General features: G+C 48.3%; 2 protein-coding genes across 2 annotated transcripts in view; one reads left to right on the forward strand and one right to left on the reverse strand.

Moving 5' to 3' along the window:
• Positions 1-1,727: 1,727 nt before the first annotated feature.
• MYL2 (myosin light chain 2) lies at positions 1,728-9,800 on the forward strand. Its single transcript, XM_032311036.1, has 7 exons — positions 1,728-1,835; positions 3,314-3,403; positions 5,482-5,557; positions 6,655-6,759; positions 7,380-7,458; positions 7,547-7,595; positions 9,463-9,800. The coding sequence occupies exons 1-7, from the start codon at positions 1,833-1,835 to the stop codon at positions 9,559-9,561; spliced, it is 501 nt and encodes a 166-aa protein (XP_032166927.1). The 5' UTR covers positions 1,728-1,832; the 3' UTR covers positions 9,562-9,800.
• A 577-nt stretch (positions 9,801-10,377) lies between these two features.
• The window catches only part of CCDC63 (coiled-coil domain containing 63), a 32,581-nt gene continuing 19,467 nt past the window's right edge, over positions 10,378-23,491 (reverse strand). Inside the window, exons 9-12 of the mRNA XM_032311035.1 lie at positions 19,473-19,547; positions 15,833-16,025; positions 12,398-12,601; positions 10,378-10,581 (exon numbers count right to left, since the gene is read on the reverse strand). Of these exons, the coding sequence (XP_032166926.1) occupies positions 10,436-10,581; positions 12,398-12,601; positions 15,833-16,025; positions 19,473-19,547 (618 nt within the window). The 3' untranslated portion in view covers positions 10,378-10,435. The remainder of the gene's footprint in view (positions 10,582-12,397; positions 12,602-15,832; positions 16,026-19,472; positions 19,548-23,491) is intronic.

Below are 23,491 nucleotides of genomic sequence, written 5' to 3' on the forward strand. Positions count from 1 at the left end.
AGAGGGGTGGTGAGTGATGCCTGCCTGGGCCTCATCTCTTTCTACCCTGCCCGAAGCCTCATAAGGGAGGTCTTTTTACCATTCCCACTTTATGCACTGAGAGAGGTGAAGTCACTTGTCCAAGGTCACACAGAGCTCAGGTTCAAATGCAATTGTGTCTGCTTTCCCAGCCTGCGGGATACATCACTCCACTCTTCCTGCTTCAAACCTTCTCAGGTTAGAGACATTCTAACAGCCCCCCCCCCCCAGGGCAGAATTTGCCTTACTCCTTTATTAACTAGTTTGTTCATTCCTGGGAGCCAAGGGTCTTTTGTCAGTTTTCTCCCTTCATCACCCATGGAAGGTTCCAGAACATCAGAGCAGCTGAGAAGGTATCTGTAGATTCATTTGCTTGATAGGGTCTCTCCTTCCACGGTGGTGCTTGTTGGCCTTGTTCCCAAATCAGTATGTCCCAGGGCACTGGCAGCCCCCAGGACAGGTTAGACAAAGGGTCTCCTGCTCTGAACTCCCTTAGGGCTCTCCTTGCATCTGGAATGAAATCCCAAGCCTGTGATCAGCCTGCCTGCCTCGCTGGCTTCACCTGGTCCCCCGGACTCCCTCACTCCCTCAGCTCCGGCCACACAGGTCCTTCTGCTCCTCAAAGAAGCCAATCAATTCACCTTCTGCTCCGAGGCTTTTGCTGTCCCCAATTCTAGGAGCTTCCTCTTCCAGTCTCTGCTCAGAGAGGACCCTTGAGCCAATGAGAGGCAGCTCCTGCATGTTCCTTTCACATCTATCTCATTCCTATGTAGGATGAGTTACTACCTGAAACTACCTGGGTTATGCATGTCTTAGTATCTCTGTCCATCTACTCCTTACTCACAGTGTCACCACGGCAGGGAGTTGGTCACTGGGCAGCAGTCTCCCCCTCACTAGCACGGTGCCTGGCACACAGTGGGGGGGTGGATGAAAGATGGGGACACAGAGAATAAGGTGGTCTCTACCCACAGCGTGTCTGGAAAATGAACTATGAGCATGAGACGTGTGTGCATGGTTCCTGGCACAGAGCAAGCACTCGGTAAGTGAAAGATGTTATTTCCTCAATCAACAAGTATTCATTGAGCAGCTGCTGTGCACCTATCATGAGCTAGGAGCCAGGGAGGGAGTAGTTGGGAAAGCTGAAAAGGACCCTGCTCTCCTGACCTGACTGTTCACTGACACTGAACAAAATAAATAAGTGAATTCCATAGTATGTCAGGAAGGGATAAGTGTTCTGCAGAAAAACAAAGCAGAGAAGGGGTTCAGGAAGGCAGAGGGTGAGTGGCTATTTTAAACAGGGTGATGGGGGAGCTCTCACTGAGGAGGGAATACCTGAGCGAAGATCTGAGGGAGGTGAGGGACAGAGCCTCTCAGAGGTCTGATGGGAAAACACTCTAGGCGGAGGGAAGTGCAGGTGCAAAGGCCCTGGGGTGGGACCCTGATCACATCAGAGAATTGTAGCAGTCTCCTCTCTGCAGTTTTCTTTCTCAAAATTGACAAGCACAAGTGCCTGCCGCCCAAGTGTTGCCGAGAGCGTGCTGCATCTTTCCCTGTGACCCAGCCGCCTGTCTCTTTAACCTTGAGTGCCTTTTTGGGTCTCATGTGTCACTGGGTGGCGAATGAGCTCCCCTTACTTCAGAAGAACGGCATGGGCTGGGGGGGCCTTAGGTGGTGTCCGCCTCACCTATTACTGCCAAAAGTGGTCATGGGGTTATTTTTAAACATGGAGAGGAAGTATTTATTGTTCCCCAGCTGAGGAGAGCTAGGCAGCCCGAGGGATTCTTCTTGGGAAGCAGTGCAGTGTCCTTTCCAACATGGTGAGTAGTGAGGGCTCTGAGGTGTGATGCCGCGGGGTGGGGGGGGGGTGAGGTGGGGGGGGGTAAGGGGGGTTAGGAAACAGCACCTGTGAGTAGAGGACAAGAGGGGAGGAGGCGAAAGGTGGCTTTTGAGGGCTCCAGACCCTGGGGAAAAAAGCAGTGCTTGGTATGTGTGCACAGAGGAACCCCAATCAATGCCCCGATAAGTCACAAATAACAGCAGCTCCCAGGGACTCGCAAAAACAAAATAAGAGAGTTGGCTTTTTTATGGCTTGTCTACTGACCTCTCGAGGAATCAATAACTCCCAGGGCTTGCAAAATGGGATTGAACGCTTTTAAGGATCAAATTGTAATTCTTTTCTCTTGTTCAGGCAGCTGGGGAAAAGAATCTTTTTGTTTTCACCTTTTGAACTTGCAAATTTAAAACCTGTCTCCCTGGGTTGTTTGGTTAGGTGTCCCCCCCCTCCCAAAGCAAGGAGCTGCCAAATCAGGGCCAGCCTGGGGGAATGGTTAGGAGCACAGACTCCAGAGTGCAATTCCGCTCTGCCTTTCTGTGACTGTGTGACCTTGGGCAAGTGACCCAACTTCTCTGAGCCCAGGCTGACTCTCCAGTAAAATGGCTATGGTAGTAGTAGCAGGGCGCCTGGGTGGCTCAGTCAGTTAAGCATCTGCCTTTGGCTCAGGTCATGATGCCAGGGGTCCAGGGATCAAGGTCCGAGTAGGACTCCCTGCTCAGTGGGGAACCTGTTTCTCCCTCTCTTCCCCTCTCAGTCTCTCTCTCTCAAATAAATAAATAAAATCTTTACCAAAAAACCGCATCTAGTTGACTGGGGGATTAAATTAAATCACGTATGGATGGTGTTCAAGCATTTGCTCTATTTCACATGGGGCAGCGTGGGGACAAAGGTTCCCTCCGCTCTTCTCTGCTCTGTTTGCCTATGCAAGGACAGACCATTTAGAGCAGAGATTTGGAGATTTCGCTGCCGCCCGGATCAAAGGAGAATGGGGGAGGGGGAAGCAGTGGGTTTTAACACCCTGAAAAAGTGTCATTTCATAAGGGTGTCCCTCATGGTTTAGCGAGCATGATGTTCCCCGCCCTCCCCCAATCAATCCTCCTTCTGTGCATTACGGAAATTGTGTGACATGCACGGAAACAAAGGCGGCTGGATCTTGCTGGGGCTGGTCCGAAAGTGTTGCCTCCTTCCCCAGAGACGGAGAGACGCTTCCCCACCTCCCCTAGTTTGCAAAGGAGGTTCTGCAAGGCTTACAGCTCCAGCAGAACCAGCGTGCTTAGGGACACATTATTCCGTGTCCTCTGATCCCTCCAATATCGCCGTTTGGAGATGAGTGTGGGCCTCATACCCCCATTTCACAGATGAGCAGCTGAGGCCCGCTCAGAGATAAGACCACCTGACCTAGTTCTCTAACTCCCCAGCTTCTGACTCCTTTCACTGATGATCCCTTGCAACCCCCTCCAGGCACCAAAGAAAGCCAAGAAGAGAGCAGAAGGCGCCAATTCCAACGTGTTCTCCATGTTCGAACAGACCCAGATCCAGGAATTTAAGGAGGTGGGTGCAGCTGTTGAAAACTCCGCCCAGAGGGAGATTCCCACCTGTTAGAGAGAACGCTCCCGGCAGGAACCTCTGGGCTAGATGTTTTTAATCCTCCAAACAACGCCAGACCCACCTCAACATGTGCGTGGACTATTTAAAGAAATTATTTTTAATATTTTTTTCGATCATCAAAGCAAAGCACGTTTCTTGTTGAAAATATTGGCGGGGGGCGGGGGGGTGTGGGGGATTCAGAAAAGCACAAAGAACAACATAAAAACGACCTACAATTCCACCACCCAGACATGATCAGTTAACATTCTGATATTGTCATTTTTGTATTGCGCGTATATACTTTCAAACTATTTTGCTATTTTTCTTTGGGCAATTCCTCATCAACATTTTCTATCATTTATTGAAACCACTCCCTACGGTTGCAGGTTACCTTTGTTTAGACTGTTTTACGATTATGAATAACACATCTTTGCTTGTTTTCTTGGGGTAAATTCCTAAAAGCAGAACTGCTGGGTCAAGGAGCTAAAAACCAGACCCAACAGCCCTCTAGAAATGCTGTACTAATCCCTGCCCCCATCAGCCTTTTCAAAAGGAAAAAGTGCCATTTGCCCCCATACCTCCATCAACATTGGATATTAATAGCCTAAAATATGATTTCTGCCAAACTGAGAGATGATAAAGAGTATCTCTTGGATTTTAAATTATATAGTCCCCCATTGTTGAACACTAGCCAGGTGGAAACGCCATCGCATTCTATGGGAGTGAGCCTTATTAAGTAAACCTAAGTACCAATTAGGCCAAATTAAGCCACTGCCCGCAGGCTTAGAAGGATAGACTCTGAATTAATTTTCCTGCAGTCGTGATGGCTCACACTGAGTCATCCACACTCCCACCTGGGCCTTTAGAGGAAAATACACCGCAGAGCCAGGTGGGTTCTGTATCAAAAGGGAAACAATTTGGGGCTCCAAGTGGGACGTGAACACTTGTACCCTTTTGTCCTCACTAATGTTCAGATCACAGGAATGTTGTGTCCCATAGGCCACCAGGGAAAGAATCCCCAGGACGAAATATTCATATCTGAACTTGAAATTGTCATCTTGCAGGGAGAAGACGCCACGCCCCTTCCCCCTCACCCTGTCTCAATATCTGAATGAGATCAGCTGCTGGGGGGCGTGGGGAGGGGGTGCAAATATTTTCAGAAACAGCTGCAAAGAACTCAAAAAACCATGCAAAGGATAAGTCGTTTGTAAATTGACCTGGGCATTTAAAAGGCTCTTGGGAGTGTTCCTGGGTGCTCTGGTGGTAGGGGTCGGGGTGGGGGAGAGGACCCGGATATTAACTTGATTTTTTTAAATAACAATTTCGTGGAGATGTAATTCACACAATCCCAAATTCACCTTTGTATGCTACGAGCACAATTCGGTGGTTATTTACAGAAGTCGCAGAGCTGTGACTTCCAAACATTTTCCTCACCCCAGAAAGAAACCACATACCCATTAGCAGTCACTCCCCATGCCCCCCTCCCCCAGCCTCTGGCCACAGCCCATCTGTTTTCTGTCCCCATGAATTTGCCTGTTCTGGGCATTTCGTGGAAATGCATCGTACAGCACGTGGCCTTTTGCCGTGGCTTCTCTCACTCAGTGTCCTGAGCCAGGCCTCCTCCGTGTCCTGTGTCCCAGCAGGTGTCAGGCTCTCCTTCCTTCTTCTCGCTCAGGAGGAGTCCATCACGGGGCCGGACCACGGTGGATCCATCCATCAGTTGATGGTCACGTGGGCGGTTTCCAGGTTGGGGCTATTGTAAATAAAGCTGCTAGGACGTTCAGACACAGGTTTCCATGGGGACAGATGTTTTCAGTTCTCTTGGGTAAACGCCTAGCCCTGGAGTTACTGAATCCTATGGTAACTCTATGCCTAACATTTTAAGGAACGGCCAGGCAGTTTCCAATTTTTGACTCTCGATCTCATGGCCTTCATGCTCCCTGAATCCCAGAATCTCCTTTCCCCCAGTCTATAGCTCAATCTCTTGGGCTCCTCCATTCAACTTCTCCTGGGCTGACCAACCAACCTCCCCCCTTCCACAGGCCTTCACCATCATGGACCAGAACAGGGATGGCTTCATCGACAAGAATGATTTGAGGGACACCTTTGCTGCTCTCGGTATGTCCCCCTGCCAGGCCTGCAGGAGGGTCTCCTTATCCCACCCTCCCGAGGGGTGGAAGGGAGGACCACAGTAAAGGTCAAGAGCTTATCATTTTTCAAAGAAACAGCTCAATCATGGCTGGCCTTTAAGACAAGCTTCGGAAGACAGCAAAGTGTTGAGGCTTTAAGTGTCTTGACATATTTTTCATTTTTCTTTTAAAAATTTTTGTGTGTGTGTGTGATTTTGAATGCAATGCCAGCTCGCTGTAGAAAATTTGCAAAATTCAGAAAAGTATAAAGAAGAAAACTTAACCATTAGGTCACATTCCACTGTCACATTTCAGCCTCTAAGTCTTTTCTAGGTACATCTGGTTTTTTGTTGTGGTTGTTTTAAGATTAGAATCATTCTATTTTGGATTCACCTCTTTAACATCTCAACAGTGTGAGCATGAGTATATGGAGCTTTTTCAAAATATATGTGTCCAACCTGCAACCACTCACCTCTCTCCACTCCCACTCCCAGAACTCAGCGCCACCATGAACAGCTGTGCAGGTTGTGCACTACACCATTCTACAGATTACTATTCATGTCTGAAGCCACTGCAGATTTTTATATTTAAAACATAAATTATCTTAAGAAGGAGTGGCTTTTAAAAATTTGCACAAAGGCACTATATGGGCTTGTGGCCAATGCTAATATCAGAATCTCTTAGGCTGTGTGGGTTACAGCAGTTATAATCAGAAAAAGTTCCCTCAGGTGATTCTGATCTGTCTCTCTCACCTCCAACTGAGAGGGATAATTTATAATATGAGCATTTCCCATTTAAGTAAAAAGTTAAAATAACTGTTTAAAATGTTCTGGGTTCTGAAGACACTATTATAAAAATAGCTAGCCCCTCCCCTCATTTGGATGTTTGGGTTGTTTCCAGGGGTCTGGCTATTATAAATGACATTGTGGAGAACATCTTTTCCAGTGAATCTGATCATGCCCACTCCATCTCTGATTGTCCCTATTCGAGATTCCCTCCAGTGTAATTATGAGGGCAGATGCCAGGGTCCTCAGAGCTATTTCTAACCCAGCCTGGGGGGCTCTGACTGTGTGTTTCCTGATGTAGGGCGTATGAACGTGAAAAATGAGGAAATTGATGAAATGCTCAAGGAAGCTCCAGGTCCAATTAACTTTACTGTGTTCCTAACAATGTTTGGGGAGAAACTTAAGGGTAAGTTCATGTGTAAGTCCATATATGTATATTCGTGTGTGTCTGCATTTGTGCATCTATGTGTGTGTGTGTGTGTGTGTGTGTGTGTGTGTGTGTGTGTGTGTATTTTCATCTTTGGGCATGAAGGGCACCAGGAGGACAGACAAGGGTTGGCAGGAGATGAAGACAGAGTAACCCTGAGGGGAGAAAAAATAAAAGCAGCAGTTCCCATTGCTCCAAGGCTTACCCTGAGCCAGACCTCATGCCTCACACGTTGGATGCATTCCCTTGTTTAGCCTCTAGGAGGGAGGTTCTCTTCTTACCTCTGGTCTAAGGCTCAGAGATGGAAAGCCACTTGCCTACAGCCACACAGCTAGCAAGCGCTGGAGTTATGATTCAAATCCCAGTCTTTCTAAATCTAGATTCACGTTTCAGCACGAGTTTGCTCAGAAGTGACTGGATTCCCAGCCCACTCTTTCTCATTACCAAGGTTCAGCGCTCAGAGGAAGGCAGGGCCTTTCCTCCAAGCAAAACAGCCTGGGTTTGGCCCCTCCAACTTTGGAAGGAGCTGGGCCCTGCCTCCTGGGGTACCGTGGGTCCCCAGCCACCCACGACATGTTCAACCCTGTTCTCTCTTTCAGGGGCAGACCCCGAAGAGACCATTCTCAACGCATTCAAAGTGTTTGACCCTGAAGGCAAAGGAGTGCTCAAGGCTGATTAGTGAGTAGGATGTGTAGGGGAAAACATGGGGGTTCCCTGCTTTCCACAGACACAGCTGGTGCCAACAACTGCTGTTTTCTCTTGGCAGCATTCGGGAGATGCTGACCACACAGGCAGAGAGATTTTCCAAAGAGGAGGTAATGGCATCTTGGACACACAATCACCTTAGCTCCTGTGTGACCCTCTTTCTTAAAACACCCCTGACCCCACACTGACAGAGACCCTGCTTCTGGGCCCCTTACCTCATATCATTCTCTCAACCACCCTATGAAGTAGGGACTACTAGTATTGTCCCTTTATAGATGGGGAAACTGAGGCCCAGGGAAGTTAGTCACTTGCCTGAAAGGACATCACCAGTGCTACATGCGGGGGCCTAGATTCAAACCTAGGTCTGTCGGACTTCAGGTCCACCTTCTTCACAGTGCTCGGAGCCCTGGTTTGAGCACCAATTTCCTGATGGAGTGAGGGTCATTTGCAGGGGGCCACATACTGTCATGTAGGTTCCGCACTGTGCAATTCTTCTGGCTGTTATGCTCGTAAAATACACTGCTGAGTTATCTACTGATTTCAATTGTGTTCCAGCAGATGGCAGTAAAGTGTCCCGTTGTTATACACACACACACACACACACACACACACACACACACACACACACACATTTAAGCCCTATATATGACTTTTTCTGGTAGGAGGCAGTAATATGCCTGGAAGAAGGGGCACTTTTACTAATTCGCCCAAAGTCCTGTTAATAATATCAATGGCCCTGTTGATATTATTAGTGACGTATTTAAAATAACCCCTTCTCAGGCTTGAAGCCATCAGTTTCCACATTTCACTAAACACTGTATTTAGGTTTCCCCCGGAAACTCAAGCACTTGAAAGAGCCTGCCTTCACCTCCTACCAGCCTGGTGACTTGGGTCAAGCTCTTTAACCTCCCTGTGCCTCAGTTCCCTCATCTATAAAGCGGGGAGGGTAATAAGACTTTCCTGGTAGTACGCTGTGAGGATTAAACCAGTTAAGATGTATAAAGTGTTGAAGTATATGACAAGGACAGTGTTAAGTGTTAGCTAGTATTGGCTGAGAGGTTTTTTTTTTTAAGATTTTATTTATCTATTTTATTTATCTATTTATCTATTTGACAGAGAGAGTGAGATCACAAGTAGGCAGAGAGGCAGGCAGAGAGAGAGGGGGGAAGCAGGCCTCCTGCCGAGCAGAGAGCCTGATGCGATGTGGGCTCGATCCCAGGACCCTGAGACCATGACCTGAGCCAAAGGCAGAGGCTTAACCCACTGAGCCACCCAGGCACCCCGACTGAGAGATCTTTTAAAAAATAACTAGTCCATACTTTTTAAATGTGGAAACTGCATGTTGAAAAAAAAAAATCTAGATTTCTCTTTTCCCTCCAAGAGTCAGATTCCCTCAAAAAGTCTGACCTCCTAGCGCATTTGGCTGCATTTGGCTGGCTCTGTCTGGATGGGTTGTACGACTGTTTTTAGCCAGAGTCCCCAGCAGGCCCCCTTGCTCCCTTACACAACCTGCTCAGCCCCTTTGTGCACACGCATTTGTCATCCTCGCTTTACCTGCTATGGGCTGGGTTCCCAAGAACATCCCCGCAGGACAGCCCGCGGGGTCAGCACCTGCAGACAAGCAAGGGCGGGCAAGGAAGGAGGGAGGCACGGAGGGAGCTGCTGACCCCCAGCTCAGGCCCAAAGAGTGTCTTGGCTGCACCCCACCTCCCAGGGAGCCACGGAGCGAGGCCCCCAGGTTGGATCCCACCCTGATCAGTTGGCTGTGGGCTGCCCCGCCCAGGAAGGCCATGACCTTGGGGCTGACAGCTCTCTGCAGCAGTAGGGTAACAAGGCCTTGTTGGAGGGGGAACGGAGCGTCGTGTCCCCACACCCACCCCACCCTGCTGCCTCTGGCTCGGCACGGGGACCCGCACACGGTGGTCCCTCTTGCTTTCCCTCCCGTCACACTGAGCACGTGCTGCTGCCTCATTACAGATTGACCAGATGTTCGCCGCCTTCCCCCCAGATGTGACTGGCAACTTGGACTATAAGAACCTGGTGCACATCATCACCCATGGGGAAGAGAAGGACTGAGAGGGGCTCGCCAGCCAACCCTGGGCTTGTCTTCGGTGGGGAGGTGGTCCCTGCTGTCTCTCACTCTGCCCAGTGATGCTGCCGTCCCTACTACTGGCCTGTCAGCTGTGTGGCTGCCTTGTTACCCATTTCCATCTTCTTTGCAGCCTCAGTGGCCTATCGATACCACGCGGCCACACATCCCGCAGCTAGAAATCCATCCCGAAGCTGTGTTCAAATAAACAGGATGTTGTGTATTTGTTCCTGGTGTTTCTCTGACAGAAGTGCCTTGAATAAAGAGGATCCTTTGCTACTTCCCATGAAGGCAGAGTATGAGCGAGTGATGCCCCTGCTGTCATTATTATTGAATCCTTGTAACTCTTTATTTGAAATGGATCTTCCACAGCCACTCAGGACTATTTCTATCAAGGGCCACGATTTATTGGAGTGTTAACTAGAGGACCACAGCCCTTTTCTGCAGAGCCTAGCTTCCATGCCATCCTCTCCTTTAGGATGCCATTGGAATGTTTCTCCCATAGATGTGCTTAGACAGGCCCTGTGAGAAATGAAGAGGAAGAGGCCTCACATTCATTCTAAGAATATGGCTCATTTGGCAAAAAAATCACATCCGTTAACTATCAGAGGTTAATTTCTAATTTCAGAAGTACTAGCTGTTTCTTCTGGTCCCAATCTCAGGGCGTTTCAGGAGTCATGGTGACCTCATACAACTCTTGCTTTCTGTCTCAGCTCTTCTGTCCTAATTCCTCTACCCCATCCCAGGGTGGCTCCCAGAAGCCTAGTCCAGTCTCTTTGTAATGAGTGTGAGGAGGCACAAGGATTATGGAAGAAAACATTTATTCTCTCTGGTTAAGGTACAAATGTAGCCCCGTCTGTCTCAACCCGTTAACTTCTTCCTGAGCCTTGGATCATCCCCCTTCTCGGGTGTGCTCTCTGAATGTAAGTCCCTGCTTCGAAACTCTCTTGCGATGTAGTTGCTGAACACGAGCTGCTGAAGGCTGCTGTGGTCCAGGGGCTGCTCGACTGCATCAAAGACAGGACTTGTGTGAGGAGTTTGGAAATGAGTCCCAGCGTGGGGTGGGTGTAGATAGCTTCCCTCCCAGAAACGGTGCTTCTCTGCCCCATTCATGGACGCCCAAGGCAAGGATGTCCAGGTGTGGTTTGGGGACTGTCCACACTGCTGGGAGTGGAGTGTGTGCATTCTTGAGGTTCAGGGAGAAAAAGCATCAGTAAAGATGTACTGCACAGGGATGCACAAGACAGTGATTGTTTTTTTTCCCAGAAGAGAATGTGAGTTTAGTTTAAAGTCAAAGAGACAGGGCCACCATGTGCAGTTGTTCAGGATGTAGACTGCACAGACATCTGGTGGAGACAAGTGAATGGATGGGCTGAATCCAACCCCACTCAATTGCCAAACCATGTCCACACAGAAGGGGCCCCTTTTCACAATCTGTTCAGAGGGGATATCCCTTTGAATTCACACGTATGGGCCATAGAGACTAGTGTTAAGAGAACCCAATGATTATCAACATTCCTTGAGCAGAAGTGAAGGCATCATCTGCAAGTTCCTGACCTTGTGAGGGCAGCATTACGAGCAGCTGGGTCCTGCCACCCTCCTCTTAAGAACTCAAAGGCCCAAAGGAAGCGGTGTTAGGGTGGCTAATGCCAGACCCAGCTTTTACTCCTGCTAAGTTTCGGTTGCCTCGACTAAATCAAACAGGAGGGTGTGTGTGTGTGTGTGTGTGTGTGCACGTGCGCACACACATCTGTGTGTTGGCACTCTTCCCCTACTCCCCCACCCCATCATTGACACACCCGCACACCTGAAGGGCTACTTAGAGAAGTGGGACAACTTTTTTTTTTTTTTAATCCAGTTTCCTCTGATTACTAAAGATGTTCAAGATCATTGTAAAAAAAATTTTTTTTTTTAAACTAATACAGAATTGTTTAACTTAGAAACAAGTTCTCTGTAAATCACAAGAACCCACTGTACGTCAGCCTATAAATCCTTTGTTTTTACATGTGTTATCAGATATGATAACTCCCCCCCCCCTCCTCCTCCCTCTCTCTCTCTCTCTCTCTCTCTAGGGCCCCACTGCATTCTTTTCTGCGTCAGCACAGCATTCCCACGCATGGATCGGTGAACAGTAGTTCCAGGAACATTTACTCAAGTAGGACGATGGGCTGCAGTGAACATCGTCCTACTTGAGTAAATGTTTCTTGAAGGACCAGTCTGCATGGGTGAGATTAAGGGCCTAATGGGTGTATCCAGGTCTCAGGCTTGTCACCCCTGGGGCCACACTGCCCTCCCAAACCCAGATGGGGCTGGTTTTCTCTCCACCTCCAGAAAGAAGGGCTGCCTCCGGCAGTGAGGGAAGCGTCATGAACTTCTGCCTGGGAAGAAGCCTGGCCTTGGGGGCCACTTAGGCATCTGGGTCCAGTCACTAGCCAAGTCACAGCTGCTTCAGCTAGGAGGTTGGGGGACACGGTGGGGGCGGCCCAAGGGTGGTCACAGGAGGAGTAAGACTCAGGGGCATGGGTGAAAGGCGGGATCAGGGATTTTCGTGTGCTGCCAGTTTGTAGACTGTGGACATTTAAGGTTCATTTTAAATGGTCACAAAGTAGTGATTTAAAATATGTATATATCCAGGATCTCTAAAGTCCGGGGTCTTCATTGGGCTGTAGGGAGAAGCATCTCCCCGGCGAAACAGGTCCAGGGCCACCGCCACAGTGGAACCCAATGAGGCTCATAAAGGGAAACTGAGGCTCTACACTGCAGACTCTCCCCAGCACAGGTCTCCTAGCAACCTGCGCAGGTCGCGGGAGGACAAGGACTCACCTTCATCCAACCTTTCGCCCAAGGGGTCAGCCCCGAACACTGGGGGGATGACCTTGATGGGTTCCGCAGGCTTAAGGAGGGCAGAGCCGCCCCAGAAGGGGTTGACGAAGGGCGGCTGGGTCTCGGTTTCTGCCCCTTCCATTTCCAGGATCCGCTTGTAGGACTCCAGCAGCAGCAGGTCATTGGTCTTCTTTTCAATGATGGCTGGAAAAAAAAAACTGATCAGAACCAAGATGGCAGCCCAGAGACCTGGGTCGGGGGTGGGGGTGGTGGGATTGGGGGTGACGCCCCCTGCTGGAGAGGAAGGGAAGGGACAGGACGAGGCGTCTCTCACGGGCTACACCATGCATTCTCCAGGGGGGGCAATCTCATCCCAAGAGGAAAACTTGGTTGTTGCGAGACAAACAAAACAAAACAAAACAAAAAACCCCACCTGACTTTATAACATAAAACAGATATACATACAGAACATAAACGACTATATAGTGTACCAAGAGTGTTAAAATTGCCTGAGGACCACAACTGGGGAAAGCATGTCTAAAAAGACTCCTAAAGAGGCAATAGTGAGGGAGGTTGAGCAGCACTGGGCTACACCGAAAACTAGGAGCCCCGGGAAGCCCCTTAAATGCCTGATTTTTCTCTCTCTTTTTAAAAAGATTTTATTTATTTATTTGACAGAGATCACAAGTAGGCAGAGAGGCAGGCAGAGAGAGAGGGGGAAGCAAGCTCCCCGCCCAGCAGAAAGCCTGATGCAGGGCTCAATCCCAGGACTCTGAGATCATGCCTGAGCCGGAGACAGAGGCTTAACTCACTGAGCCACCCAGGTGCCCCTACAACTGATTTTTCTCCTGTACACACTCTGCCTCAGGCTTCCCCACCTTTGCGCAAGCTGTTCCTTCTGCCCAGAAGGCCTTTCCCTACACCCCTCCCCCAATAATGCCTGCTGGTGTATTAAGACTTGGATCAGGGCTCTGCCCCCTGAAGGAACGTTTCTCTGAGCAGCCTACTCCGGGGACCTGCCCCTCCTCTGTGTTTCACTCACCAGAGTGGTGCGCTCATTCACCCACTCAACAAATGATTATCAGACACCTGCCCTGCCAAGCGCAGTGCTGGAAGTTCCCCAGGCATGAGGAGAACCAAAAGGACAAGAACAGTAACTGGGAAGATGCAGGTCCTGACCTGATGAAGCCCATAAGCTTCAGTGTGTGTGAAGAAGATGGAGAGAAAGACAAATTTACCAAGGAAACTTGTTATCCCGATGATCATTATCTACATTGTGTAACCACTGGATTTGGATACAATGTGGTTTTTTAAAAAAATATTTTATTTATTTGACAGAGAGAGACACAGCAAGAGAGGAACACAAGCAGAGGGAGTGGGAGAGGGAGAAACAAGCTCCCCACTGAGCAAGGAGCCTAATGTGGGACTTGATCCCAGGAATCGGGGATCATGACCTGAGCTGAAGGCAGCAGCTTAACCAACTGAGCCACCCAGGCATCTCTGGAGAAAGGACATTTAAACTGAGACCTGAGAATTCTAAGACAAGGATACCAGGAACAGCTTGTGCAAAGGCCCTGAGGTGGGAATGCGTTGAGCGGAGGGTTGCAAGAATACGCAGGAGAGTGTGACATGAGGTGGTAAGCTAGGACGGAAGTAGGATGAGGGAGGTAAGAAATGGAAGCAAGGGCCAGGCTGTGCAGACCCGGATAGGCAGTGGGCAGGAAAGAGTTAACACAGCAATCCTGACTGCTGTCCTTTGAAGGGCCTGCTTCCCAGGTTGGCCCCAGGCTAGCATCAGGGAACTTGGGTTTCAGGAAGGTTCCTATCATCATTAACTGATAATAGCAGCTCAATGTGCCTAAACTGTGTATACAAAACATGTTTCTGCTAAACACCTGTTGTTGTTGTTGTTGTTGTTTCCCCCACACCGTGAGCTTCTCTAGTGAGCTTCCCTGGTGGACAACATTTCACCCACATTGTCACAACACAGTGCTGGGGGGATTAGCACATCCTGTGTGACCCCGCTGGGAGAGGACCCTCGGAAGCTTGCCCTGGCTTCCTCCAGACTTCACCCCGGGCCCCTCTTTCCTTTTGCTGATGTTGCTTTTTATCCTTTTGCTCTAACAAATCATAGCCATGAGTACCACTATATGCTAAGTTTATAAGGCTCCTAGCAAATCACTGAACCTGGCAGGAGGTTCATGGGGGAGGGGGCATGATGGGAAACTCCCAAACACAGACTGTATTAAGCAGCGTAGGTTTTATTCGAAGAGCAGGGTAAGCCATTCATTTCAAATTGTCACGATCTGTGGGCGGTGCCTCCCTCCTCCCCCATCCTGAGCTCAGGCCTATGGCTAGAAATGTGTGTTCTAGTTCATAGGTATTTGCTACATCCCAGGCACTGCTCTGAGCACTTTATTCCTTCCTTTCCAACCTGTATGCTTTCCATTTCTTTTTCTTGCCTTATTGCATGGCTTAGGACCACCACTGTGATACTGAGTAGGAGCAGCGAGAGCAGACATTCTCGCCTTGTTCCTGATCTTAGAGGGAAAACACTCAAATTATCACCCTTAAGGGTGAGGTTAGCTGTAGGTTTTTTTGTTGTCGTTGTTGTGTTTTCTTAAGAGAAAGAGAGAGCACAAATGGGTAGGAAGGGCAGAGGGAGAGGAGATAGCTGACACCCCGCTGAGCAGGGAGCCCCATGTGGGGCTTGATCCCAGGACCCTGGGATCACGACCTGAGCTGAAGGCAGACACTTAACTACCTGAGCCCTCCAGGTGCCCCCAACTATTGGTGTTTTGTAGACGCCCTTCAAGGTTAAGACAGTTTCCTTCTAGTTTCAGTTTGTCGAGAATCTTGACCATGAACGGATGTTGAATTTGTCAAATGCTTCTTCTGTCTCTACTGACATGATCATATAGTTTTTCTACAATTAAATTTTATTTAATCTTCCCAACAAACATTGAGGTGTATACTGGGCTTACTCCTCATTAATTTTTTTTTTTTAGAAAAAAAAATTAGGGACGCCTGGGTGGTTCAGTTGGTTAAGCAGCTGCCTTCGGCTCAGGTCATGATCCCAGCGTCCTGGGATCGAGTCCCACATCGGGCTCCTTGCTCCGCAGGGAGCCTGCTTCTCCCTCTGACTCTGCCTTCCACTCTGTCTGCCTGTGCTCGCTCTCACTCTCTCTCTCTCTTACAAATAAATAAATAAAATCTTTAAAAAAAAAAATTAAAACGCAGACTCAGATTCAAAAAGTTGCCCAGTGGCACAGAACTAGTAAGAGTAGAACCAGGATTTGAACCCAAGCGGGCTGGCATTATGGCCCACGTGCTTCGCGCCAGGCTCACCGCCACCCAAGAATAAGCCCTCATGCCTGCTCATAGAAAGCTCTGGAAATGGATCCTAACGGTCCAGTGGGCCCCAGCTTGACTCACCAAAGTACTGTGGAAGGTTGTTGTCGGTGATTTTCCCTGTCTCCCCTAAGTGCCCCAGGATGGTAGTGGCATCACAATTAATCTTTTTAAACAGATTCTCCACCGAGGTCTTGAGATACTCCAAGGTCTTGCTGATTTCTTTGTAGCTGTTTTCATACACGTCTGCCTCCTCCGTGGTCTTCTTCAGTTTCTCCTGGTGACAGACCCCCAATTCCCAGTCCACATTAGCCAGACTGCTGCCCTGGAATCAGTGGCCCCATGAGGACTTTCAGTGCAGATGGGAGTTTGGGGTCCTCTGGAAATGGGGTCTCTGAACTACAGGATTTCAAACCACTCAGGAGGTACAAAATCAATCTACTAAGCATTTTAATTAATAAATGCTCAATTAGCATTTAAAGAAAGTAAATAGAACAGAAGAGAAAGGAAGAGAAAATACTAGTATGCATTTTAGGTAAAGAGGAGAAATACTGTTAAATGCACATTTTGTTTCACTTACATGTACCTGTGTCAACATGTGTACCAGATTACTATGCCTTCTCATTTTTTTTTTTAATAGGCTACACACCCAGCATGGAGGCCAAAGTGGGGCTTGAATTCACAACCCTGAGATTAAGACCTGAGCTGAGACCAAGAGTCAGATGCTCAACTGATTAGCCACCCAGGTGCCCCAGGATTACAGTATCTTCTAGAATCTGGTGATTCACTTTTTTAACATTGTGACCCCCAGGAAGGAATAACATTTTACATCACAGCCCAATGCATGCAACATACATACATATGTCCATACACGTGCGTATGGGTGTGTGTTTATATGTATTATCTAATCAAATGAAGTAAAAGTTTCACTAATCAATGCTCTATGGCGTGTTTTAATATTTTCTGTTCTGTTTCATTACTTTTGAATGATTTTGTTTAAAAAACTGATTTTACCACTTGCAGTTTAAAACATTATCACTCTAGCCCAGTGGTTCTCAAAGTGGGATCCCGGGACCAGGAGCATTCGCTTTACCAGGGAACTAGTTAGAAATGCAAATTCTTGGGCTCCAGCCCAGACCCTGACCCAGAGGGTCTGGGGATGGGCCTGGCAACGTGTGTTTTAAAGAACGTCCAGGTGACTCTCATGCACGATGAAGTTTGAGAAACCCTGCAAGTCCATTGGCTCACAATCTTGGCTTCTCACTGGTATCACCTGGGAGCTTCAAAACACCTGCTGCCCTGACCAACACCACCCCCCACCCCCCGCCCCAGAGATTCCGATGGTTTGTTCTGGGGCACAGCCTGGGCCTTAGGAATTTTAAAGCCTCCGAAGTGAACCTGATTGGCAGCCCCGGGCTGAGAATCTCTGCTCTGGGGTGAGAGCTTCTGGTGCCTTCCTGTCTCTCCCTCTGAGTTCCTGGCTTGCTGAGGTGAACTAGGCCGTGTGAGGAACCATTCCCCGTGACTCCGTATGCCTCACCCCAAATAACAGTCCTAAGGGGCAGCCCTAGCCACACACTGCATTTTCCAGGTGCAGAAACGAAGTTTCCAACCCACACGGCCAGGAGAGGGAGGCCAAGCTCTGAACTGTCACTCCACCACCATCACACCAGGCAGCTTCCTGTCCCCAGTTCCCAGGGCTGTGGGTCCTCCGGGGACAGCAAGAGCTGCCCTCTCCTTCTTAAAGGTGGGTTAAGGAATCCCATGGTTAACAGCCTGATGTGATGGTGACGGCACCTCACAGTCACGGTCACGGTCACACACGTCACCTCAACACCTCCTTACGACTGCATCAGTGTCCAGATGAGGAAAATTGAAGTTGGAGAAGAAAAGCGACCTTGTGTTTAGCTTCCTTCTACTGAGTGGCCTAAGTATCTGACCTTTAGTCAGGTGACTAAAAATACCTAAAATGACCTTCAGGTTTTATCTCTTGAGCAGTCATTTTGAACCAAGGCGATGGGGACTTGGGGTTTTCGCTCACAGGACTACCATAATGAAAGCCACGTTTAGGATTCTCTACCCTATAGCGTGCCTAGCGTGTGCACTCGTGACTTGATGTTACCTTTGTGGCCCACTGCAGCGAGGATGGTCATTATTTCCATTTTACAGGTGAGCAAACAGAGGCTCAGAGAGGTGAAGTCACTTTCTCAAAGTCACGCAGCTAGGAAGTGACTTTTGGAGAGTCATACCCAAGCATTTGTTCCCAGCGCCTGGTTGCAGAACAGGACCAGTTCCAACCCCAAGGAAGCATCTGGACGCTGGGTGGCCCTGAGCCAAGGACATGGGACCCCCAAGCACGTGCTCAGCTTGAGGAGGGTCTCCTTGGACTTGGGCCCTGACTGGAAGGTTTTTTGTTTGTTAGTTTTAAAAAAAAAATTTTTCTGCTTAGAAGTTTAAATCCTCTTATCTAGGTTCCTGCGAGAGACCGCTCGCAATATAGGTGCCTTATGCTTTGCTGCCCCCCGGTGGCCAACTAGAGAATGGCACTGCCATCCCTGTAATCAGGGGCGTATCAACAAAGAACAAAATAGGTCACAGAGAAGGAAAGAAAAATGAACCTAGACCTCAGTTCCTGGGTCAGGAACTGTTGCATTAGAGCAGGGCTATGCGGCCACACACTCTGGGTTCATATCTTTGCCAGACGTTTGCTATCCATTCTCCCCTTACACCTTAGTAACAAACTCCTGATTGTATCGGGGGTGGCAATGTGCCCAGCTCAAGCTCTACTTCCAATCCTCCTCTGCAATAGAGACGGTCAGTGAGATGTAAACACAGAAGGCGTTGGCTGACTCTTCACAGAAAGAAACATTTAAGCTGCCTAACCTTCAGCAAAGTTGTTTGTTTTTGCCTTCCTGACTTTCTTCCTGCCTGGAACATATATGTGATGGCTGGATCTTTGGCAGCTACATTACAACCATGAGGCATCCTTGGGAATGTAAGCCACATACTAAAGATGGCAAACAGGAGCAGCCTGGGTCACTGATGACATCATGATGCTCCCTGAAGGACCTATCTCCAAACTTATTTCTTAACAAAGTAAATAATGCTACCTTGCTTAGGCCATTGTTACTTTGGTTTCTTGTGATTAGCAACTAAATACAATGCAAAGCTCTTATACAGCATCCCAGCTCCATAATGTTGGTCAAGTGACTTTACCTCTCTGAACCTGTTTCTTCATCTGTACAATGTAGAGATCATAGCAACTACCTCATGGGACTGTTGTGAAGATTAAAGGAGATAGTACAAGCAATGCACTTAGCCCAGTGTTTGGTATGAAGTAATTGCTCAAAAAATGTTCCTAATAATTGTTATTGATTGAAAATAGGCCACAGCCAAGACAAAGGGGAGAGAAAAAAAATTACTGAGTCAGAGCTCTGTCTGGGATTTGCCAGTCTGGGATGAAATTAGAGACACAAGTGCCTGGGCTAGGCTCCCTGAAGTCAGGGAGTCTTTAAAATGGACAAAGAGGCTTTAGGGACAAAATTCTGCAGCAATATCTATAGCAGAGGTGGCTCGAGACAAAGGCTCAGGACATGTCCAGACATGAGCCAGGCCGATAGTCTCATGGGGAGATAAGGTACTCCTCCCGAGAACCACCGGACAGACCGCCTGACAGACAGACAACAGAGACTCCCACGTCCCTCCCTCCCCACCCTTGTCTTACCTCCAACTCTCTCAGGATGGAGCGGTTGTCATCATGGGATGATTTCTGCTTGGATCTCAAGAAGATGATCTCATCCTGCTCACAAGAGAACCAGACCATAAGGAGGAGTGGGTGCCCCCCTCCCCACCACACCTGCAGCTAAGCCTGTGCCTTGAGGAGATGAGGGGGATTTAAATTATGTTTCCAGGAGCCCCCAAACCCCTGAGCCCCTCTTATGCCCATGGGGGTTCTTTCTCATGTTTCTTTTTAAGATTTATTTTTATTTTAGAAAGAGAGAGAGAATCTCAAGCAGACCACACTGAGCGCAGAGTCCAACACGATGCGGGGCTCAATCCCTGGCCTCTGAGATCATGACCTGAGCCAAAATCAAGAGTCTAGCATAAATCAGAATCATCTGGAGGTCTGTGAAAACACAGACTGCTGGGCCCCTCTCCCAGAGGTTCTAGGCCAGTAGGTCTGAGTGGGGTCCAAGAATGTGTGTTTCTCAAAAGTTTTCAGGAGCTGCTGCTACTGTTGATCCAGGGACCAGATTCGAGAACCCCTAGGGCTAGAACAGTGTGTCCAAATGCAAAAGGCTACCTTTTGCGTTAATTTCATCTCTAGGACTCCGTCCCATGGAAATAGTAGGACATGTGGGCTAAATGGCTGCTCAGGGCTGTCATGTTATTACTTATTATGGCCCCCAGTTAGAGACGATCTTAATGTGTACGGATAGTGGATCAGTTAAATCAATGATGGTACATTCATGTCATGAGGGGAATGGGTCTTAAATAAAAATATGGTTCGAAATGCAGATTCCTAGACAATTCTTAGGGAATTTGGGTTTGTAGGTATGGGATAGAACTTGGGGAATCTGCATTTTTAAGATGTAGCTTATGATTCTACTACAGAGCATTCAGGGTCTCCAGAAGCCACTAAAAAGAACATAGGAGGGCGCCTGGGTGGCTCAGTGGGTTAAGCCGCTGCCTTTGACTCAGGTCATGATCTCAGGGTCCTGGGATCGAGTCCCGCATTGGGCTCTCTGCTTGGTGGGGAGCCTGCTTCCCCTTCTCTCTCTCTGTCTGCTTGTGATCTCTCTCTCTGTCAAATAAATAAATAAAATCTTGGGGAAAAAAAGAACATAGAAGATGTTGGGATATATCTATGATGAATTTCAGGGGGAAAAATTTCAAAACAGCATGAATGGTCTAGAATGATCCAGCACTATAAACAGGCACCTTTTCTGCCTCAGGGCCTTTGCACTTGCTGTTTCTTCTCCCTGGAACATTCATTCCCCAGGGATCTGCATAGCTTATTCCCTCACCTACAAGTCTGCTCAAATCTTAGCTTCTCAACTTCCCATGCCCTCACTTGGCTCCAGAACCCCTCTTTACCTGTTACACTTTATCTCTTTTTTCCACATCATTTCCAATTTCTAATGCACTCTATAATTTATGTATTTATTAGGCTTGCCACTTATTGTCTGTTTCTCTCTGTCAGAACAGAAACTGCTGGAGGGCAGACCTTTCTGTCATTTTGCTCACTGTGCCATAATAAGTGTCTAGAATTGTGCCTGGCACACAGTGGGTGCTCAGTAAATACTTGCTAGATAAACAAAACCAAAAGAATATTTTTTGCAATCAGAATATATAAATCTCAGAGCACCTGGGTGGTTCGGTCAGACCTGCCTTTGGCTCAGGTCATAACCCAAGGGCCTTGAGATTGAGCCCCACATTGGGCTCCTTGCTCAGTGGGGAGCCTGCTTCTCCCTCTCCCTCTCTCTCCCCCCTGGTTTGTGCTCTCTCTCTCTCTCACTCAGTCTCTCTCTCAAATAAAACAAAATCTTTTTAAAAAGAATATATAATTCTCTTTATACTAATCACTATGTTAAGTTTTAAAAGCATCACCCCCACAACAAAAAGAAGTAAGAAGGAAATAGATCAAAGTGTCAACAATGATTGTCTCTAGGGAATGGGATAATGGATGATTTAAAAAATACAATCCTTAGGTATTTTCCAAATTTTCTATAATGAACATATCCATCTAAGATTTTTAAAACATAAAGCATTTTCATTAGAAACAAGCATTTTCAGGGATTGTTCAGCAGGTAGTCCATTAAGTCCCAAAAGCTACCATTCTATAACTTCAAAGAAAAGCTCAGAAGCTACTGTTCTGGTCCAAACATCATTCTAAAAATGAGAAGCCTGAAGCCCAGGGAGATCACGGGCTTGTCTGTCCTTCATCAGACACACCCGTGTTAAGGCCAGACACAGGCTGTGTAGCTTAGAGAGGGCGTACTATCATGGTGAATGGGAAAGATCAAGGTCAATTTTGTTTAGTAACCATTTCTTGATCGAATCAGTTTCTGACTAGCGTTCTCACATCCCTCTCCTATGGTCTGTCCTTGTCATCCCATTGGGACTAGTAAGGCGCTGTCTCCCAGAAAATGAGATTCAGTGTCCTGCCCACTTCCCAGGTCCCAAATGGACCCATCATCCATCCTTTCATCCTTGAAATCTCTGTGCCCGAAGACTTTCCATGCAATACTGCGCGTGGCCACCTGAGGGCAGTGGCGAAGCGTCTACCCCGGAGGCAGAAGGTTCAAAGGCCCTCAGGGCAGCGGGCCTGAGACTCGAGAGCAGATGGGATCCAGCTGGTGTGGGTGGATGAGCGCCAGCTGCCTTCAGCTCCCGGGGGGGGGGGGGGGGGGGGCGCTGCGGAGCTGGAGCTGTCAGATCCGATTTTCCAAGAGAAACCAGAAATCCAGGTTTTCATGTGGAATACCCAGATTTTTAAATGTTGGCAACTACTAATTTTTAAATTTGGGGGGTAGGGGAGACCAAGCAAAAGAAGAATGAGAGTGGGGTTCAACCAGTTACAACCTCTGACCCTGGTGCTCTCTCCAGAAGGGGTGAAGTCGGTTGGTAGAATCCTAGTTGTTTGGGGTTTATATATTTTTCCTATCTGAGCCCTAGTTTGAGCAGAGGTGCCACAAGAAGACAGGAAGGTAAGGGTCCAGGCAACCCCTCCAGCCACCCCTCCCGCACCCCAACCCCTTCATCCCAAACTGCTCCATTTTACCTGTTTTCTATACCATGTTTCCTCACAGCCTGTGTTTAAATGAAAATGTTCTGAAGCTTTATTTATTTATCTATTTATTATAAAAGTTTGGAAAGTACTGCTCTAGTCCAAAGAGATCATTCTATAGATGTGGAGACTGAGGCCGGGACAGGGCAGGAGTGGCCACCTGTCATCAGACACACTGGTCCTGACAGAGTCTGAGTGGCTGAAGGAGAAAAGGGTACTATCCTCATGGTGAGTGGCAAGGTCAAGGTCAGTTACTGTTTTGGAGCTACTTCCTGGTGCCTCCCCCTGTGTGCAGGGCTATCCTGGGCATTGGGAAAGCAGAGGGAATACACGTTTGTGCCTAGAAGACACAACTAGGGGATGTTTGTCCTCTAGAAGATCACCTTCCAGAAGCGACACATAGGGCTCTTCAAGCTCATCTCCCCCAGCCCTGCCCCCTCTACACACACTGAGCTGAACATTCTCCTTTTCCCCCCAAATCCATCTGCCTTGCTTCCTCACCCTCTGCTGCAGACCCAAAGGCTATGGCTCTGGACTCCCTTGTCCCCTGCCTTGGGTTGCACCCAGCCCCTGGGAGGCGCAAGCTGGAGATTAGTGGGTGGAAAGAGGTTGGGGGTACTTGCCCCCTCCCCACTGCCCTCCGACCTTTGCAGATCACTAGTTTGGCCACAATCCCTCTAGGATAGACAAAGAAACACCCTCCTCCACACACCTCATTCCTGATTCCAGAAACAGCTCCTTCCTCTCACCTATTCTAGAGCCCTTTCTCGCCGGTCCTGCACTTTCCATTTGTGATTTCCTTAAACCTTTGAAACAGTCCCTCTTTAAAAAATCCTGCCTCCATGTACCCATTTGGGGCATGCCCTCTGTTTCACATGACCACACACACTGGTACCACCACCTTCCATCTCATCATGTTCGCATGCCACCTGTACGATTATTACCTATCCCAA

Source organism: Mustela erminea, chromosome 13 (assembly GCF_009829155.1).
Source record: "Mustela erminea isolate mMusErm1 chromosome 13, mMusErm1.Pri, whole genome shotgun sequence".
In the NCBI taxonomy this organism is placed as follows: domain Eukaryota; kingdom Metazoa; phylum Chordata; class Mammalia; order Carnivora; family Mustelidae; genus Mustela; species Mustela erminea.